Here is a 17,800-nt window from a genome sequence, read left to right on the forward strand (position 1 = left end):
AATTATAAGAACTTTATGCCCCAGGTCTGGGACCTAATAGCCCTCTGAATACCAGGCCTCTGTCCCTGTCTTGCCGGAGTCTCATCTATCTTGGCTGGTGATTCAAGCTCCCTAGTCTACAGCTCATGCAGACTCAGGCTGGCCTTCTACCAGGACTAGTGAAGCTGACCACCTGCTAGAGCCCACCTCCTATCTTCCCTCTGTGGGGGTCCACTCTGGGCAACGGCCTTGTTGTCCCCACACCTTGGATCCAGAAGAGGTGTCCAGTTGGTTGCAGAACTTCAGGCCTCAGCCCTGTTGCCTGCCCCTCATCTCCCTCCCCTGAGGCTTTCGTGGCTCCAGCCCCAGCACCCTACTGTCTTCCGTGTTGGGATATCCTACTAGCTAGACCTATGGAAGCCTCCAGAAGTGAGAGCCAAGTAGTCTGATATGTTAGCCAGCTGGCTCTTAAAACTCAGGTTCTTCTCATGGTTCTAAGCTGGTTTCTAAGCCAGAGCTCTGAGGGCTGTGACCTTAGGAGCAGGCAAGGTGGACTCCAGGTCCGTTCTGCCACCATCAGCAGAGAACATCCATCTTTCCCCTGGCCTGAGGCTCAGACTCCTGTTGGCCCAGCTTCTGGGTCCTGTAAGGAAAGCCCCCTACCTCTGACCTCATGTCACTGGTGATTTTTACAGGTATGTTCACCAGTTCTCTGCAGAGGCAACTTTTCCTTTTGTTACTTCTAGCTAGTATTAAAATTTTACACACACCTTCAGAAGCACAGAATGTAGAAAAGAGCCATTTTCTTAGCATCACTTGGTCCCAGAGATTGGAAATGGTCCTTCTAAAGGGGTTAAAGAGTTAAGTAAAAAAATGTTGATGCCAGTGTGAATTGTAACCCATTCCAAGGCTGAAGCCTTCTTAGTTCTTGTAGGTTTTCCCCTGTTCTGCAGCCAGTCCCAGCTGCCCCCTCCCACTGCCTCCTGTATCAAGGACCTCTGACATGTCATGAGGTATGGAACCAGGCAGCAGAGAGCACTGGCCCAGGAGTCCGAGGACTTGTGTTTCCTGGGCCGGTCATTGTCTCCCGCAGCTCAGGTGCCCTCTGTGCAGAATGAAGGGGTGGGCCTTTCGGCTCTCAGGCCTCCCTGACTCCATGATCTAGGCGGCCGATGGTGCTGATATGTCCTGCCTGCTCCTTTCCCAGAGGCTGCCAGCAGGAGGGCCCTCTCCAGAAGAGTGCCGGGCCCTGCTCACAGGTGCAGCCAGGCAGGTGCTGACCCCAGGCAGGTGGTGCTGGCCCAGTGAGTCACCTAATGACACAACAGCCACCTGACTGTCTCCCTCATGCACCCCACCCTCCTGCCTGGCCTGGGAAATGCTCCAAGCCCCAGCCTCTGGGCACTTCTCCACCCACCCCTGTGGCTTAGTGAAGGGAGAAACACAGGACTCGACAGTGTAGGGTCCTCCTTGGCCAACTGACTGTCACTCAGACTCATCACTCCCCATTCAGTCATGCAGAGGGGCCCATCCATCCATCAGAAGAAGCGAATCTCACCACTAGCTAGTATTTGCGGGGTACATTGAGATCCTTGCATGAAAGGGTCAATAGACATAGTTAGTATAGCCAATGCTTTATTATCCATCCACAGCACCCAGGGGCCTCCTCCCCTCACACAGGTACAGCCAAGCCCAGGAGTCACAGACCAGCCCAGAGCACAGTTCTGTCTCATCTGACTTTTCCATGACTCAGAGCTTTGGCCCACATTAGCTTGGATAAACAAGGCCTGGGGTAATGCCACCAGGATGGACTCCCCAACCTCAGTCTTCTCCCCATTTCTCCCATCCAAGAGTCACAGTGAGGTTAGGACATAAGTTGAAAGGGCCCTTTGACTGTTAAGCCTCCGGACACTGTGGTCACTCCTCGCCAGGGATACAGCCACCTCCTGTGGGGCCAAGCCAGTGCCTTCACAGAACAGGGAGCCATAGACTATGGTGCCCAATGTGCCACAGAGCCATAGGCTATGGTGCCCAGTTATTCACGGAGGTGGGGATGAACTCTGGCCAGCAAGCAGTTGGTGGCACAGGGTGGTCTTCCTTGGCCACCATCACTCTGCAGTCTTTAGGGAAAATCACCTTATTTCTCTAGGCCTCAGTCTCCTCGTTTGTCAAGTGAGGGAATGAGACTAGATTCCCAGTCTTTAAGGACCCATAGGAGACCATGGTGCCAGTTCAGTCCTCATAGCAGAGGTCAAAGTTTATGCCAGACTCCCAGAGATGGCGCTTGTGCCTGGTTTGGATCACAAGGTAAATATTGATCGTAAGGGTAACCATTCGTTCTGGTTTGCCTGAAATGACCTGGTTTATTCCCATTGCTCCTCCAGAATGGTTAATTGTACCCCTTTTACTCTCCAAAGTGCCCTAGTTTGGGTGACATCTTACATGGCCACCCTATTGACAGTAATATGATGAAATGAAATTCCCCTGCCTTTCCCACGTTCATCCTGCTTTGGGAGGATGCTCTCTGCCTAGGTCAGAGGAGGCCTTTGACTGCTCAAAGAATAGCCTTTGCTGAGTTGTGACCTTCCACTGAAGAAACTCAATCACTGCATTTGCTCAGTTCAGTTCAGTTCAGTTCAGTTGCTCAGTCATGTCTGACTCTTTGCAACCCCATGGACTACAGCATGCCGGGCTTCCCTGTCCATCACTAACTCCCGGAGCTTGCTCAAATTCATGTCCATCATGTCAGTGATCCATCCAGCCATCTCATCCTCTGCTGTCCCCTTCTCTTCCTCCCTTCAATCTTTCCCAACATCAAGGTCTTTTCCAATGAGTCAGTTCTTCACATCAGGTGGCCAAAGTATTGGAGTTTAAGCTTCAGCATCAGTCTTTCCAATAAATATTCAGGACTGATTTCCTTTAGAATTGACTGGCCTGATATCCTTGCAGTCCAAGGGACTCTAAAGAGTCTTCTCCCACACCACAGTTGGAGGAAAAAAAGCATCAATTCTTTGGCACATGGCTTTCTTTATAGTCCAACTCTCACATCCATACATGACTACTGGAAAAACCATAGCTTTGACTATATGGACCTTTGTCAGCAAAGTGATGTCTCTGCTTTTTAATATGCTGCCTAGGTTGGTCATAGCATTTGCTGGAGGGATATTATTTGAAGACATAGGTGATCTCATGCATCATTTGCTGCCCCTGTCTGAAGTACCATATGAAAAAGTTCTTTTCAGGTAATGCTTTGCCTCCTGCAAGGAACTTACATGTTTTCTTCTTTGCTGGTTATAATGACTCTGCTGCTGCTGCTGCTGCTAAGTCGCTTCAGTCGCGTCCGACTCTGTGCGACCCCATAGATGGCAGCCCACCAGGCTCCCCTGTCCCTGGGATTCTCCAGGCAAGAACACTGGAGTGGGTTTATAATGACTCTACAAGGGACCATGTCTCCCTTTTATCCTTGGCTGCCAAGAATCTCAGATATCAGTGTATAGTTGAACTGTAGAAGCACTGTAAGCCCTCATGATTATTATATCAGTGCTCTTTCCATCTTACCAGTCCTGACCTCCTACCTTATCTACACTTTCCTTTGTTCTGATTTGTCATTCTTATTTACAGATTTTTTTAATCTGGATTCATAGCTTGTCATTCTTTTAAAAATATTTATAAAATTTTATTATAGTGATATTGAAGTTTTTATAGAATTGAGATGAAAAGGAAACCAAAAGAATAAATTTATAGAATATACCTTTTGGCTAGTTGCTGAACTCCTTGCCCTTCCATGGCATGTCACTATGTCTGAGGTCCTGCCATTTGAGCAACAATTATTTGAGTCTTTCAGAGTACTCTATGAAAGTAGAAAGTGGGAACTTTTCAAGACTGTATCAGCAAACACCCAGTGAAAATAAAGGTGAGGCCATGAAGGGTGCCTGTGGTCAGTATGCCAAGGGCAGAGCATGCCTACAGGAGAGAGAAGAAGGCTATAGAGATGCACCGGTCAGTCTCCCAGACCCTCACCCTGGGTATGGACACCTGCGAGGTGGCTGGGGAATCAAATCTGGCAGTAGGGAGCCTGGATTCAAATGCAGGCCCTACCTCTTAGGACCACAGGACCTCAACAGGCCCCCCTCCCCCTGCAGTGCTTAGATTCATCCACTGGAAAGTAAGATGGCTGGCAGGACAGAGTTCACAGTGACTTCCAGCTTTGAAATTCTGTCTGTGTTCTTGGGAAAAAGGGCCCTGCAAGGCCCTCAGAGCCCAGGAGGCCTTGGCTGCCCAAATTTCAGCTGACCCTGGCAGAGCAGACATACGTGGGGCTCCACTCTGACCAGCTTTGTCCCTCAGTTTGACAAGGACCTCTATTCTGAGCCACTTCTAGGGTAACCCTGGGCCACTGACTAAACAAAAAAAAAAGGCTGGAAAGTGGAAGAAGCTTCCAGAATGACCTTCTAGCTATTGCTTAGTGGCCCTGATGGTCACCCTGTGTTAGACTGTGAACCACCACATGGATGGTGGTTTTAGCTTTTTCATTAAACCCCAGGCTTGGAAGGTGGGTTAGCAATGGTTTGCAAAGCCATAAGCCTGGATACCTTCAGAACCCAGGGCCAGATAGAGAGAGAAATACTAACCTGAGAACAGTCCCTCTCATAGAAAGCTCATCTCCAGATAATCAACCAGCCCCAACTCTTGCACTGGCCACGGGACCAGTCAGCATTCATCCAGTGGCATCCATGTCCATTTTCACATTGGATGCACTCTCGAGATGGAGTTGAGCCAGGAATTGCTATTATTTCATAGATACTATTTCATTTCATAGGTGACGCAACTGAGGCTTAGGGAGCTGAAACCCATTCAGAGTTGCTCTCTGCGCAAAGACTGGAATCCAAGCCTGTCATTCCTAAGGGCCCCATGGTTCCCAGAGTCTACTCTGCTCCTGACGCCCCACAGAGTCACAGTCCTCAGAACCACAGTGGACATTCAGAGTCACTGGCGCCTCTGGAAATGTGGGCAAAGGAGGTGCCAAGTGCTTTGGTGCACAGGGTCTGGGGCTGTGGGTTTGGGTTGAGTCTCCCTTGTTAACCTTTAGGGATCACCCAGGTCTCACCGGAGCTGCATGAGCTGTAGATGAGTTACAGTAACCCTCTCTTCTCTTCTCTTTGTATATTTCTGTGTGTGTGCTCTGGTCAAGTAGAAGAGCGTGAGTTCCCCTCTGCGACTGTTCATCTCCAACACGGGACGAAAGAGCAGAAGAGGTGGGACGGAGCTGCCCACGGCATCCAGCGTGGCTTCTCTCGTGCCAGGACCAGGGATGCCTGGACCATGCACACAGCCATCTCTAGCCGTCCACGGATCGCATAGCACACGGGGGACTTGTGGGGGGCCACTTGCCACTGCCAACTGAAACAATATGATGGCGACTCTGACATCCTTCATGACGTTTCCACGACAGACATTCAGGCAGAAAGTGCTGGTGCATTTTCTATCTGTGAAGTAGAGGGCCATGCCTCACCGATGTGAATAGTCTGGGCCCTGATGACCTGCCCTGAGTCCACTTGCCACCAGTGACACTTGGAAAAAAATTTTTAAAACTCCCCAAACCACCTTGGGTTTGACTTCCGTAGCTCTTGACCAATGTTACCCAAGCCAGACGCCTCCTTGGGACGTTTGGAGTATTCATAAATGCGGCCTGCTCCAACCCTCCCTTAATAGCATCTGAAGTCCTGTGGAGGTCATGGATCCTGAACAAAGTGTCAAGGGCACCAAGAAGGCTGAGGGAAGTCCCCGGAAGCGGCTGACCAAAGGAGAGGCCATTCAGACCAGTGTCTCATCTAGCGCCCCGTATCCTGGCAGCAGCACAGCCGCCACTCAAGAGGGCCCCCTCCAAGAGATACTAGCCCCGCAGCCCTTCCCAGGCCCCTCGTCGGTTCTTAGGGAAGGCTCTCAGGAGAAAACTGGTCAGCCACAGAAGCCCCCCAAGAGGTCCTCCATCGAAGCCTCAGTCCACATCTCCCAGCTTCCGCAGCACCCTCTGACACCAGCATTCATGTCGCCCGGCAAACCCGAGCATCTCCTGGAGGGATCCACATGGCAGCTGGTCGACCCAATGAGACCTGGACCCTCAGGCTCTTTTGTGACCCCTGGGCTCCATCCTCAAAGCCAGCTCCTCTCTTCCCATGCTTCCATCATTCCTCCCGAGGACCTGCCCGGCATCCCCAAAGTCTTTGTGTCCCGTCCCTCCCAGGTCTCCTTGAAGCCCACGGAAGAGGCACACAAGAAGGAGAGGAAACCACAGAAGCCCGGCAAGTACATATGTCAATACTGCAGCCGCCCCTGTGCCAAGCCCAGTGTGCTCCAGAAACACATCCGCTCACACACAGGCGAGAGGCCCTACCCCTGCGGCCCCTGTGGCTTCTCCTTCAAGACCAAGAGTAACCTCTACAAGCACAGGAAGTCCCATGCTCACCGTATCAAAGCCGGCCTGGCCTCGGGAATGGGTGGCGAGATGTATCCCCCAGGGCTGGAGATGGAGAGGATCCCTGGGGAAGAATTTGAGGAGCCCACCGAGGGAGAAAGCACAGATTCGGAAGAGGAGACGGGCACCACTTCCACACACCCCACAGAGCTCTCCCCGAGGCCCAAACACCCACTCCTGTCCAGCAGTTTATACAGCTCCGGGAGCCAGGGTTCCAGCCACGAACGCTGTTCCTTGTCCCAGTCCAGCTCGGCCCCGTCGCTCGAGGACCCAGCTCCCTTTGCGGAACCCTCATCCGAACACCCCCTGAGCCATAAACCTGAAGACACCCACACGATAAAGCAGAAGCTGGCCCTCCGCTTGAGCGAGAGGAAGAAGGTGATCGACGAGCAGGCGTTCCTGAGCCCGGGCAGCAAAGGCAGCACCGAATCTGGGTATTTCTCACGCTCTGAGAGCGCTGAACAGCAGGTCAGCCCCCCAAACACCAACGCCAGGTCCTATGCCGAGATCATCTTCGGCAAGTGTGGGAGGATCGGGCAGCGGACTGCCATGCTGACGGCCACCTCCACCCAGCCCCTCCTGCCCCTGTCCACCGAAGACAAGCCCAGCCTGGTACCTCTGTCCGTGCCCCGGACGCAGGTGATTGAGCATATCACCAAACTCATCACCATCAATGAGGCCGTGGTGGACACCAGCGAGATAGACAGCGTGAAGCCCAGGAGGAGCTCACTGTCGCGGCGGAGCAGCATGGAGTCACCCAAATCCAGCCTCTACCGGGAGCCACTGTCCTCCCATAGTGAGAAAGCGAAGCCCGAACAATCACTGCTGAGCCTCCAGCGCCCGCCCAGCACCACCCCCCCTGTGCCTCTGCTGAGAAGCCACTCAATGCCTTCTGCCACCTGCACCCTCAGTACCCCCCACCACACCTTCCGAGGCAGCTACTCCTTCGACGACCACGTCGCCGACTCGGAAGCCCTGAGCCGCAGCAGTCAACTGTTTACCTCCCACCCCCGGATGCTCAAGCGCCAGCCGGCCATCGAACTGCCTTTGGGCGGAGAGTACAGTTCTGAGGAGGCAGGGCCCAGCAGCAAAGACGCAGCCTCCAAGCCTGCAGATGAACCGGAACCCAGGGAAAGCGACCTCACCAAAAAGACCAAGAAGGGTTTGAAAACGAAAGGGGTGATCTATGAATGTAACATATGTGGTGCTCGGTACAAGAAAAGGGACAACTATGAGGCCCATAAAAAGTACTACTGCTCAGAGCTTCAGTTGGCAAAGCCAGTCACCGTGGGCGCTCATGTATCTTCGGAGGCCGAGAAGAGCCAGGCCGAGCATGAGCCCTGGTCCCATATGATGCATTACAAACTGGGGACCACCTTGGAACTCACTCCACTGAGGAAAAGGAGGAAAGAGAAGAGCCTTGGGGATGAGGAGGAGCCGCCCAGCTTTGAGTCCACCAAGAGTCAGTTCGGCAGCCCTGGGCCTTCAGAGGCTGCTCGGAACCTTCCCTTGGAGTCCAGCAAGTCACCAGCAGAGCCGAATAAGTCAGTGCCCTCCCTGGAGGGATCCGCAGGCTTCCAGCCAAGGACTCCTAAGCCAGGGTCCAGTTCAGAATCAGGGAAGGAGAGGAGAACCACGTCCAAAGAAATTTCTGTCATCCAGCACACCAGCTCCTTTGAGAAATCTGACTCTCTGGAGCAGCCTGGCAGTTTGGAAGGGGAAGACAAGTCTGCGGCCCCCTTCTCATCACCCCCGCCTGCCCCGCACGGACGCTCGGCCCACTCCCTGCAGCCCAGGTTGGTCCGCCAGCCCAATATTCAGGTTCCCGAAATCCTGGTGACCGAGGAGCCCGACCGGCCAGATACAGAGCCGGAGCCACCCCCTAAGGAGCCAGAGAAGACAGAGGAGTTCCAGTGGCCCCAGCGCAGCCAGACACTTGCCCAGCTCCCAGCTGAAAAGCTGCCACCCAAGAAGAAAAGACTGCGCCTGGCAGAGATGGCCCAGTCATCGGGGGAGTCCAGCTTTGAGTCCTCCGTGCCTCTGTCTCGCAGCCCGAGCCAGGAGAGCAGTGTCTCACTGAGTGGGTCCAGCCGCTCTGCCTCCTTTGAGAGAGATGACCACGGAAAAGCCGAAGCCGCCGGGCCTTCATCAGACACACGCTCCAAACCCTTGGGCACCCACATGCTGACCGTCCCCAGCCACCACCCGCATGCCCGTGAGATGCGGAGGTCAGCCTCAGAACAGAGCCCCAACATCTCCCACTCCACCCATATGACCGAGACACGCAGCAAATCCTTTGACTATGGCAGCTTGTCCTTGACAGGCCCTTCAGCACCAACTCCAGCAGCTCCAGTGGCCTCAGCAGCCCCACCAGAGAGAAGAAAATGCTTTTTGGTGAGACAGGCTTCTCTGACCAGGCCTCCTGAAACCGAGCCAGAAGCCACCCCCAAGGGAAGACAGGAGAGTGAGGAACCAAAACCCTCATCCAGTAAATCTTTGGCCAAAGGCGCATTGCTCCCAGTTTCCTCTGCAGCCACCTCACACAGCGGGCACCCAGGAGGCAAGAGCCAGGTGCAAGACAGACCAGCGCTGGGGGCCACTCCGCCCTACACAGAAGCACTGCAGGTGTTCCCCCACCCCATCGCTCAGCTCCCGTTGCAGGAGAAACCCTACCTGCCCCCGCCTGTCTCCCTTTTCTCCTTCCAGCACCTCCTACAGCATGAGCCAGGACAGTCTTCAGAGTTCTTCCCCACCCAGGCCATGTCCAGCCTGCTCTCCACACCTTACTCCATGCCGCCCCTTCCTCCCTCCTTATTTCAAGCTCCCCCACTTCCTCTCCAACCTACTGTTCTACACCCGGGCCAACTCCACCTCCCCCAGCTCATGCCTCACCCAGCCAACATCCCATTCCGACAACCCCCTTCATTTCTCCCCATGCCTTACCCTGCCTCCTCAGCACTTTCTTCTGGGTTTTTCCTGCCTCTGCAATCGCAGTTCACCCTTCAGCTCCCCAGTGAAGTGGAAAGCCACGTGCCCCAGATCAAAACTAGCCTGGCCACACTGGCAACAGGAACCCCTGGCCTCTCCCCCAGCACAGAGTACAGCAGTGACATCCAGCTGCCCACTGTGGCTCCCCCATCCAGCTGCTCAGCACCCACATCAGCCCCTCCACTGGCCCTGCCTGCCTGTCCAGACACCATGGTGTCTCTAGTTGTGCCCGTCCGCATCCAGACCAACATGCCATCCTATGGGAGTGCCATGTACACCACTCTCTCCCAGATCTTGGTTACCCAATCCCAAGGCAGCTCAGCAACTGTGGCTCTTCCCAAGTTCGAAGAGCCCTCATGCAAAGGGACGTCTGTGTGTGGGACAGATGCGTATGAGGTCGGGCCCAGACTGGCTGGAGTAAGTGAAGAACAGAGCAGAGGTTTCCCGACTCCATTCTTGAGAGTGCCTGTGACATTACCTGAAAGAAAAGGCACTTCCCTGGCATCAGAAAGTGTCTTGAGCCTGGAGGGGAGTTCATCAACAGTGGGAGGAAGCAAACGTGTCCTTTCACCAGCTGGCAGCCTTGAACTTACCATGGAAACCCAGCAGCAAAAAAGGGTGAAGGAAGAGGAGGCATCTAAGGTGGATGAAAAATTTGAACTTGTAAAACCATGTAGCGTGGTGCTTAGCAGCACCGAGGATAGCAAGAGATCGGAGAAGTCCTACTTGGGCAGTCAGGGCCAGGGCAGAAGGGAACTAGAAACACTCTCCAGCCTGTCCTCAGATCCATCTGACCCAAAGGAAATTCCTCCCCTTCCTCAGCCCTCATTGCCCCATGTGACAACCTCAGGATCAGAGGCTTTGAAGGAATATGCCCAACCATCTGGTAAACCTCACCGAAGAGGATTACTCCCATCAAGTGTGAAGAAAGAAGATTCCAAGGAACAAGCTGACCTCCCTCCACTGGCACCTCCCAGCTCACAATCTCTGTCAGAAACATCCCCCAGACCAGCCAAGTTGCAAGAAGGTACGGACTCAAAGAAGGTACTGCAGTTCCCCAGCCTCCACACAACCACTAATGTCAGTTGGTGCTATTTAAACTACATTAAGCCAAATCACATCCAGCATGCAGATAGGAGGTCCTCTGTTTACGCTGGTTGGTGCATAAGTTTGTACAACCCCAACCTTCCAGGGGTTTCCACTAAAGCTGCTTTGTCCCTCCTGAGGTCTAAGCAGAAGGTGAGCAAAGAGACATACACCATGGCCACAGCTCCACATCCTGAGACAGGAAGGCTTGTGCCATCCAGCTCCCGCAAGCCCCGCATGACAGAGGTGAGTTCAGTCTTGTTTTTCTTCTACTCCCTGATTGTAAAAGCCTTTGCTGAGCTTTTAAAGCCACATTCTCCTCAAGGTCCATTTGCAAAACGAGAGCCAACTGAGTGGACAGATTTCCTCTCTATCAGCTGTGACTGGCCACCTTATTTATTGGATTTCTTTGTTAGTGTCCCTCAAATCATTGGACTAGATGCATTTCAATAAAGTGAACTTTAAAGTGACCCACTTTCCCATTAGCTTCTATTGAAATATCAAAGAAACAATCTTATCCAAAAGACTGAGTTCGTAAACCTTGCTGATGGGAATGCCTGCAACAGTTTGAGAATTTTATGCCACTCCAACATATATTTCTTCCTTACAGTGTTAGTCTTTTCCTGCTTTTCGTATTCTCTGCATCTACTATTTCTGTTCTCTGGTGCCACTTGAGATTTTCTCAGAGAGTCTAGAGTTTGACAAAAAAGACTCCTGAAATATTCCTTTTTTCTTTTATGTGAGTAGAAGAGCAAATAGACCTTAACTGTAGTATCCCTCTTTACCGGTAGGTGACAGTTCCACAGCTTGACTCATCTTTGCTGATGGTAGTGCACAACGCTGGCAATGCTCATGTTTTCTCCTCCATTGCCTCTGACCTGAGGCTGCATTAGGAGGCATGAAATCTTGATCTCTGCAAGTTCAGGAAGATTGACATTTGATAATTCCAAGTTTGTTTCGGACTGGTGACACCTCCATATCCTGGTGTCACCTTGTCAGGTGACAAGGGCAGCGTAAGGATTCAAGTCATGATGTGCTATGCTGACTTGATATTTGTGGAATAACAGTTGGTCTTATTGGTTGAGTAGCCTCACTGTGCCAGGCATTGTTCTGGGCACTTGAATCCAGTTGATGTTCATCACTGCCTGTGAGGTAGCAGTACCATTTCCATTCTGTAGATGAGGAAACTGAGAGTCAGAAGGTGAGAGGTCCAGAGCACATGGCAACTATTTGGCAAACCCAGAATTTGGACCAAGACCTGTCTGACTCCAGAGAGTCTATTTTCTTCTTTCAATTATTCAAGGAAAGAAGACTGTAAAAGTGACTGCAAATTTAAAGATCTTCATTAGTAAGTCTTTAGAACAGATCCTTTGACCAAATAAATCCCCCTAAACTAAATCCTGATTGCAGATAAATGAACAAACTATGTTCATTAACTTCTGCATTTGCATCCTCTTTTACTGAGTGATGCTTGTGCATTGAATTTCTCCTTAGCTCGCCTGGATATTCTGCACCAAACTGTTTCCCAAATTTATTCTCTAAATATCCTTGTCAGTCTACTGCTGCTGCTGCTGCTGCTGCTAAGTCGCTTCAGTTGTGTCTGACTCTGTGCGACCCCATAGACAGCAGCCCAACAGGTTCCCCCGTCCCTGGGATTCTCCAGGCAAGAATACTGGAGTGGGTTGCCATTTCCTTCTCCAATGCATGAAAGTGAAAAGTGAAAGTGAAGTTGCTCAGTTGTGTCCGACTCTTAGCAACCCCATGGACTGCAGCCTACCAGGCTCCTCCGTCGGTGGGACTTTCCAGGCAAGAACACTGGAGTGGGTTGTCATTGCCTTCTCCGTTGTCAGTCTACAGACATCCTTAAATGAGATTTCCACTATTGTTATACACATCACGACTGATTTTCTCTCCAGTGTCTCTTACTGGTTGTGGCTACTCCTGAGATGCTGTGGTAATTATAGTCATACTGAGAACTTATTGTGCACCTATTATGTACCAAGTACTATGCCCAACATGACTTTTTTCCTCACAACCACATTGATAGGTTTCTATATCATGATTTGATGGATAAAGAGACCAAAGCATAAAGAAGTCAGGTAACTTGCACAAGGTCCCAAACATAGTAAATGGCCTGGATTCAAAACTAGATCTCACTCTAAAGTTCTTTTGGATGATCTGAACTGCCCCTCTGTTTCAATGACTGAACACTGAAAGGTGGTTTAAGAAAAACAAAGAATTAATTTGGCTTAACTGGGTTTGACAACAAGTTGTTTAAAATGCTGCTTTCCTAAAATGAGCTGCAACTTTTTCCTGGAATATCTCATTTGGTTCACTTGGATCAGCTGATAAAGAATCCGCCTGCAATGCAGGAAACCTGGGTTCAATCCCTGGGTTGGGAAGATCCCCTGGAGAAGGGAATGGCAACCCACTCCAGTATTCTGGCCTGGAGAATTCCATGGACGGTATAGTCCATGGGGTCGCAAAGAGTCAGACACGACTGAAGACTTTCACTTAAACACTTAAACTTAGCGTGTTTCCTACCAGAAGCTCACCAGTCTGATACATTACTGTAACTGCATAGCCCACTGCTTGATGCCTTTCTACAATCATCCCTCTCTCTGGTCTCTGCTTGCATTCCAGTGATAGGTTGCTCACCACCCCTTAGTACAACCCAACCCATCTTTGGGCAGTGCTTTAAGAAAGTTCCCTATTATATTGACCTGACATTTGTCATCCCATAGCTTCCATTAACTGTTAGTAGCTCTGAAAAGGCCCTTTGGGTGATATCAGGATTTCAAAGCTCTTCCTAACCATCTTTATACAGGAATAGACCACCCAGTCAGGTTTGAGTTTGGTCACATACATTTTTTTTTTTTTTCATATGTAAACCATGGGGAAACCCAAGCTTATACAAGAGTTCACTTTGCAGCCACATTTCGTTCCCCAAGTTTCTCCTTCCTTTTTCCTCCTTGGCAATAATTTTGACAACCGCATGCACTATTGCAAAGAGATTAAGAACAAGGGCTTCAGTGCCAGATTGCCCAAATTTGAGTTCCCCGATCTCACTTACTAATTGACTTTGGATCAGTTACTTAACCTCTCTGTGCCTTGGTTTCCTCATTGGTAAGACAGAGATAAAAAGCTGTAAGATAGAAAATACGTAGCTCATAGGAATGTGGAGATAATTATATGAGTTAAAATATGCAAGGTGTGATTAGAACAGTGGTTGGCACACTGACACTTGATAATCACTATCTTCAGTTACTCACATTATTATCTTTAAAACTTAAAGTGTATCCCTGGTCCCCTGCTCGAGTCCAACCATGTTTCCTGGTAGAGTGTCTGCTGCCACCAACACCAGCCTCCTCCAGCTTGGCTCTGACATCACAGCTATCAGCCTGAGGGAGGCCTCTTGGTCATTCCATGGATGGCCCAGATGGTAGGCTGACATGGAAGTGAAAACAGCATGCTCTGAAAACCTTTGAGTATTGCATAAAATCATCGATCTTTTGCTGAAGCGGCACACCATACCTTCTCTTGGTTTCCACTCCCCATCTCCAATTCAGAAGAGATTGTCAGTGAGTCACTGAATCACTAAAGCTGATCCTGGAATGAATCTTTAAGATGGTCTAATCTTGACTCTGAGCCTCAGAGAGGTGAATTAATCCACCCAAGGTTGGCTCAGTTTGCAGTGGCCTATGTGATGCAAGAACTCAGATTCCTTGATTTCCAATCAGCTACTTTTCTGTTCAGCCCCTTGTAGGAGCAGGTGTGGTGGCTGAAGCAGGGATTTCTGTCCTTAGATTGTCGCAGCACCAGGGGACACAGTTGCTGCTCCTACTGGCTATAAACAGGGCAGTTCCTCCTGACCTTAATGAAATGGCATGAAGCAGGATGAGAATATCACTGCCAGCCTCAGCCCCCAGCCCAGCATCACTGCTCTCTATTAAAGGTGCACCCATCCCTGCCACCATCAGAGGATCTAGGGGACAGGTTATCCACCCAGCTCTTAACACCAAGGCCTATAGCTCATGAAGAGAATGGGTTCCCTAAAATGCCCACCCCCCCAGACACATGCCCATCAGTGGGCAGCACAGCCTCTCTGTGTCCAGCTCTGGCAGCAGTCGGGGGTGGGGTCAGGGCCTTCAGGAGACCTGCTTTATGCTCCTAGAAATGCCCTTGACTTGCTGTGTGGCTTTGACTTCCTGATGTATAAAGGAGAATTGGGCCAGTTAATCTTCAAAGGTGAAGTCTTCATTTCTGTATGCAGCATTCCTCTCACACACCTTCTCTGAGGTTGGCATGACCCAGGAGACCAAGATGAGGACCTGTCCCCAGAAGCCCCTAGACTAGTGTGAAAAAAGAGAAGAAACACAGCTCTCGTGGGAAGGCCTGGTCTTCCCTAGAGAAAGGCCTGGGCAGAGTCCTGGTTCTGACTTCACCTCTGGGGATTCATTTCCCTTCTGTAAAGTGGGGCAGGTAGCATCTTGTCTCCGGGTAGAGGGAGAATGAATGAAGTGAGCCATGGTGAAGCGTGGGCATCATTCCATGACGGCGTGTTAACCAGCAGTGATTTTGTTGTTCCTGCGGTGGGCCAGGTTCGCCTCCCTTCGCTGGTTTCCCCGGAAGGACAGAAAGAGATAGCTAGAGTGGAGAAAGAAGAGGAGAAGAGAGGGAAGCCGGAGGAGGACGCTCCCGCCTCCAAGAGAGGGGAGCCGGCGAGGATCAAAATCTTCGAAGGAGGGTAAGAATTATGTTTGGTTTGCAGTGTCTGCTCTTCACGCAGTAAGCGCTCGTGCCCGCCCGCAGGCTGGGGGTGGTGCCTGCCTTCTGTGTTCAGAACGGTGATCTGTGTTCAGAGGTGGTGAGCATCTCATCTGGCAAGGCTGTGTCCACAGGAGCCCTGGGCTTTCCACCTTCCAGGAAGTGCCATCTTTGTGGGACTTGCTGGCCACCTCTGTTAAGGAACATTGGCTCCTTGGTGGGGGCTGGGGGACACCAGGTATATGCTGGGCACTGGAACAGTCTGGGTCTTCCCCCAGCCCCTCTTGCCTCAGATGCTGGCTGGGTTCCTAGACCCCACATTGGGGTTGATAGTGACCCTCCCGGGTCCTATGCGGACTGCCGTCTACGTTGGTACATGTTCTGCAGAAGTCACCTCTGTCCTGCCTAAGCAGCCACAGTGACAGGTCTGAGGTCCCATGGGCTCTGCCAACTGGGATGCTTACAGGGCTGATGGTGCACTGCACTCATCAGCTGTACATACTGGTCTCTGGGTCTCTTCCTGGACTGGCCTGATCCAGGACTTGTTGATTTGTAAACATTTAGAGGAACGCCCCTGGTTTTTCACCTTCGGTGCTTTGTGTTTGTCAACCTAATGACTGAAACAGCTCAGAATTCTCAGCTGTGGGGCTCTCGGGGCTCCCAGAATGCTGCCTGCTTCCAGGCCTGCTCTGTGGAAGTGTCATGCGAGCTGTGTTCTGTGTGACCACGTGCGTGCTCCCTGGGATGTGGGTGTCTGTACGCAGGTCCCGTGGTGTCTGTCTCAGGGTCCTGTGTCTGTGTCCCCAGTGTAATCAATGCAGCCCTCTTCCTACCCAGTCCTGAGGGATAATGGCATGGAGGAAAACCTGCCTCCCAGGGAGGAGGGTCCCTAGAAACCCATGTTCCCAGGAACATGGAATGTCACTGGAGCCTACAATCCTCCAGCACTTGCAAGTGCCCAGCTCACAAGATCAAAGTGGGAGGTGCCAGGTTCCTCTGGAGCACTGGGAGAGGAGACAGTGCCCAGCTCCCGAGGCCACTGGTGGGCATCCTTCGGCACTGACCAACAGGGTCTCCCAGGAGAAGGGGTGTTTGAAAACTGAACTTGGGGACTTGTGTTGTCACAGCAATAGGGAGGGGAGTCAGGGATGGCAAGCATCCTTCAGTGGCAAGGACACGTCCCCAAAGGGGAGAAATATCTTGCCCAGAGTTCCCGTAACTTCTCCATTGAGAAACACTAGACCAGCGGGTTTTCGAAACACTGTCTTTCCACCTGGGGACTGGCGGGTTTCCTCTTCTGCTACTTGGTTAGAGCGCCCCCGTGTGTCTCTGTGTTCGCACATCATCGGATCCTCCAAAGGCCATGTAACATTTCACCCCAGGATTGGTGGATCAGGCACAGCCTTCTCCCCGCAGCTTCAAGGACCATCTGTGGGGTCCCAGGGGTGGCTGAATGTCAGCTGGTGTGAACAAAGGGGTCTGCCTCTGCCTTGAGAGGCAACAGTCCCCAGACTGGAGATCTGGTTCCCTGAGGCAGTTCCCTTGTTCTGAGCCCCGAAAGGGCAGCTGGAAGGAGCCTTTCCCCAGCCCAGTTAGTTAACAGCTCCAGCCCCTCCTAGAGTGAGAGGTGAAGGCCACGTCTGGGTCCTCTTCTCCTCTTTCTGCAGTCTGGCCAGGGGTCCCCACTCTAACCCACCCCCACCATTCCATCCAGGTCATCACTTAGTCCCACCCACTCTGTTCAGAATCTCCCTGTCTTGCCAGGTCCAGCATCCCTGCCCCAGAGTGGCTCTCCCACTAACCTGTTCCACTGGGACAGTCTCCTCACCTCTCCAGCTCTGCCTCCCATCGGTAAAAGGGGTAATTACATACTTGGTGGGTTGTTGGGGGATCTTGTGCTGCCCTATGTAAAGACCAGCTCAGTTCATGGTGCTAACAAATGGGTATTGGAGTACTTTTTTCATTTTTGTGTCCATTGTTTTGATCCCCTCCAGGATAATCTCACTCTGTCGACTGTGAGGAACATCACCCTCACTCTCTCCACTTGTCACATTTAATTTCAGCACTTTGGTAGGGGGAACGGTAATGCCACCAGTCAGGTCATCTTCTCCCACAGTCCCGCTGTCCCATCTGGGCCCCTACTGTACCTACTGTACCTCCCACCTTCGCTTCTGGTGACCCCTCAGTATTTATGGTTCTTTGGGGGCTGGTGTCACCCTCCAGGAGAGTTTGCAAATGTGGACTTGAAAGTTTAGGGTTGTCACAGAACTTCCAAGTGCTCTGTACCAGAAGATAGCCAGAGCCAGGAGGGTCAACTGTGATCCTGCTCTCATGGAGGCTGGCTCAGGGGTAGCAGAAGGCCTGGAGCTGAAATGTGGGGACCCCTGGGCCCAGAGTAGCCAGAGAGGGCTTCCTGGAGGAGGTGGGCTGGGCCTGGAGGGTATATGAGACCCGGACAGGCAGAGAGGAAAGGTGAGTCAGACGGCAGTCTGGGTGTCCTGGTGA

At 51.7% G+C, this 17,800-nt stretch overlaps 1 protein-coding gene across 5 annotated transcripts in view; it reads left to right on the forward strand.

Annotated features, from left to right (window-relative positions):
* HIVEP3 (HIVEP zinc finger 3) overlaps nucleotides 1-17,800 on the forward strand; it is a 565,279-nt gene that overhangs the window by 500,293 nt on the left and 47,186 nt on the right. For all 5 annotated transcript variants that reach the window (XM_070786744.1, XM_070786743.1, XM_070786747.1 and 2 more), the window contains 2 exons: nucleotides 5,174-10,774; nucleotides 15,130-15,275. In XM_070786744.1, coding sequence (XP_070642845.1) covers nucleotides 5,714-10,774; nucleotides 15,130-15,275 — 5,207 coding nt within the window. In that variant the 5' untranslated portion in view covers nucleotides 5,174-5,713. The remainder of the gene's footprint in view (nucleotides 1-5,173; nucleotides 10,775-15,129; nucleotides 15,276-17,800) is intronic.

This window comes from Bos indicus, chromosome 3 (genome assembly GCF_029378745.1).
Source record: "Bos indicus isolate NIAB-ARS_2022 breed Sahiwal x Tharparkar chromosome 3, NIAB-ARS_B.indTharparkar_mat_pri_1.0, whole genome shotgun sequence".
NCBI classification, from domain to species: Eukaryota; Metazoa; Chordata; class Mammalia; order Artiodactyla; family Bovidae; genus Bos; species Bos indicus.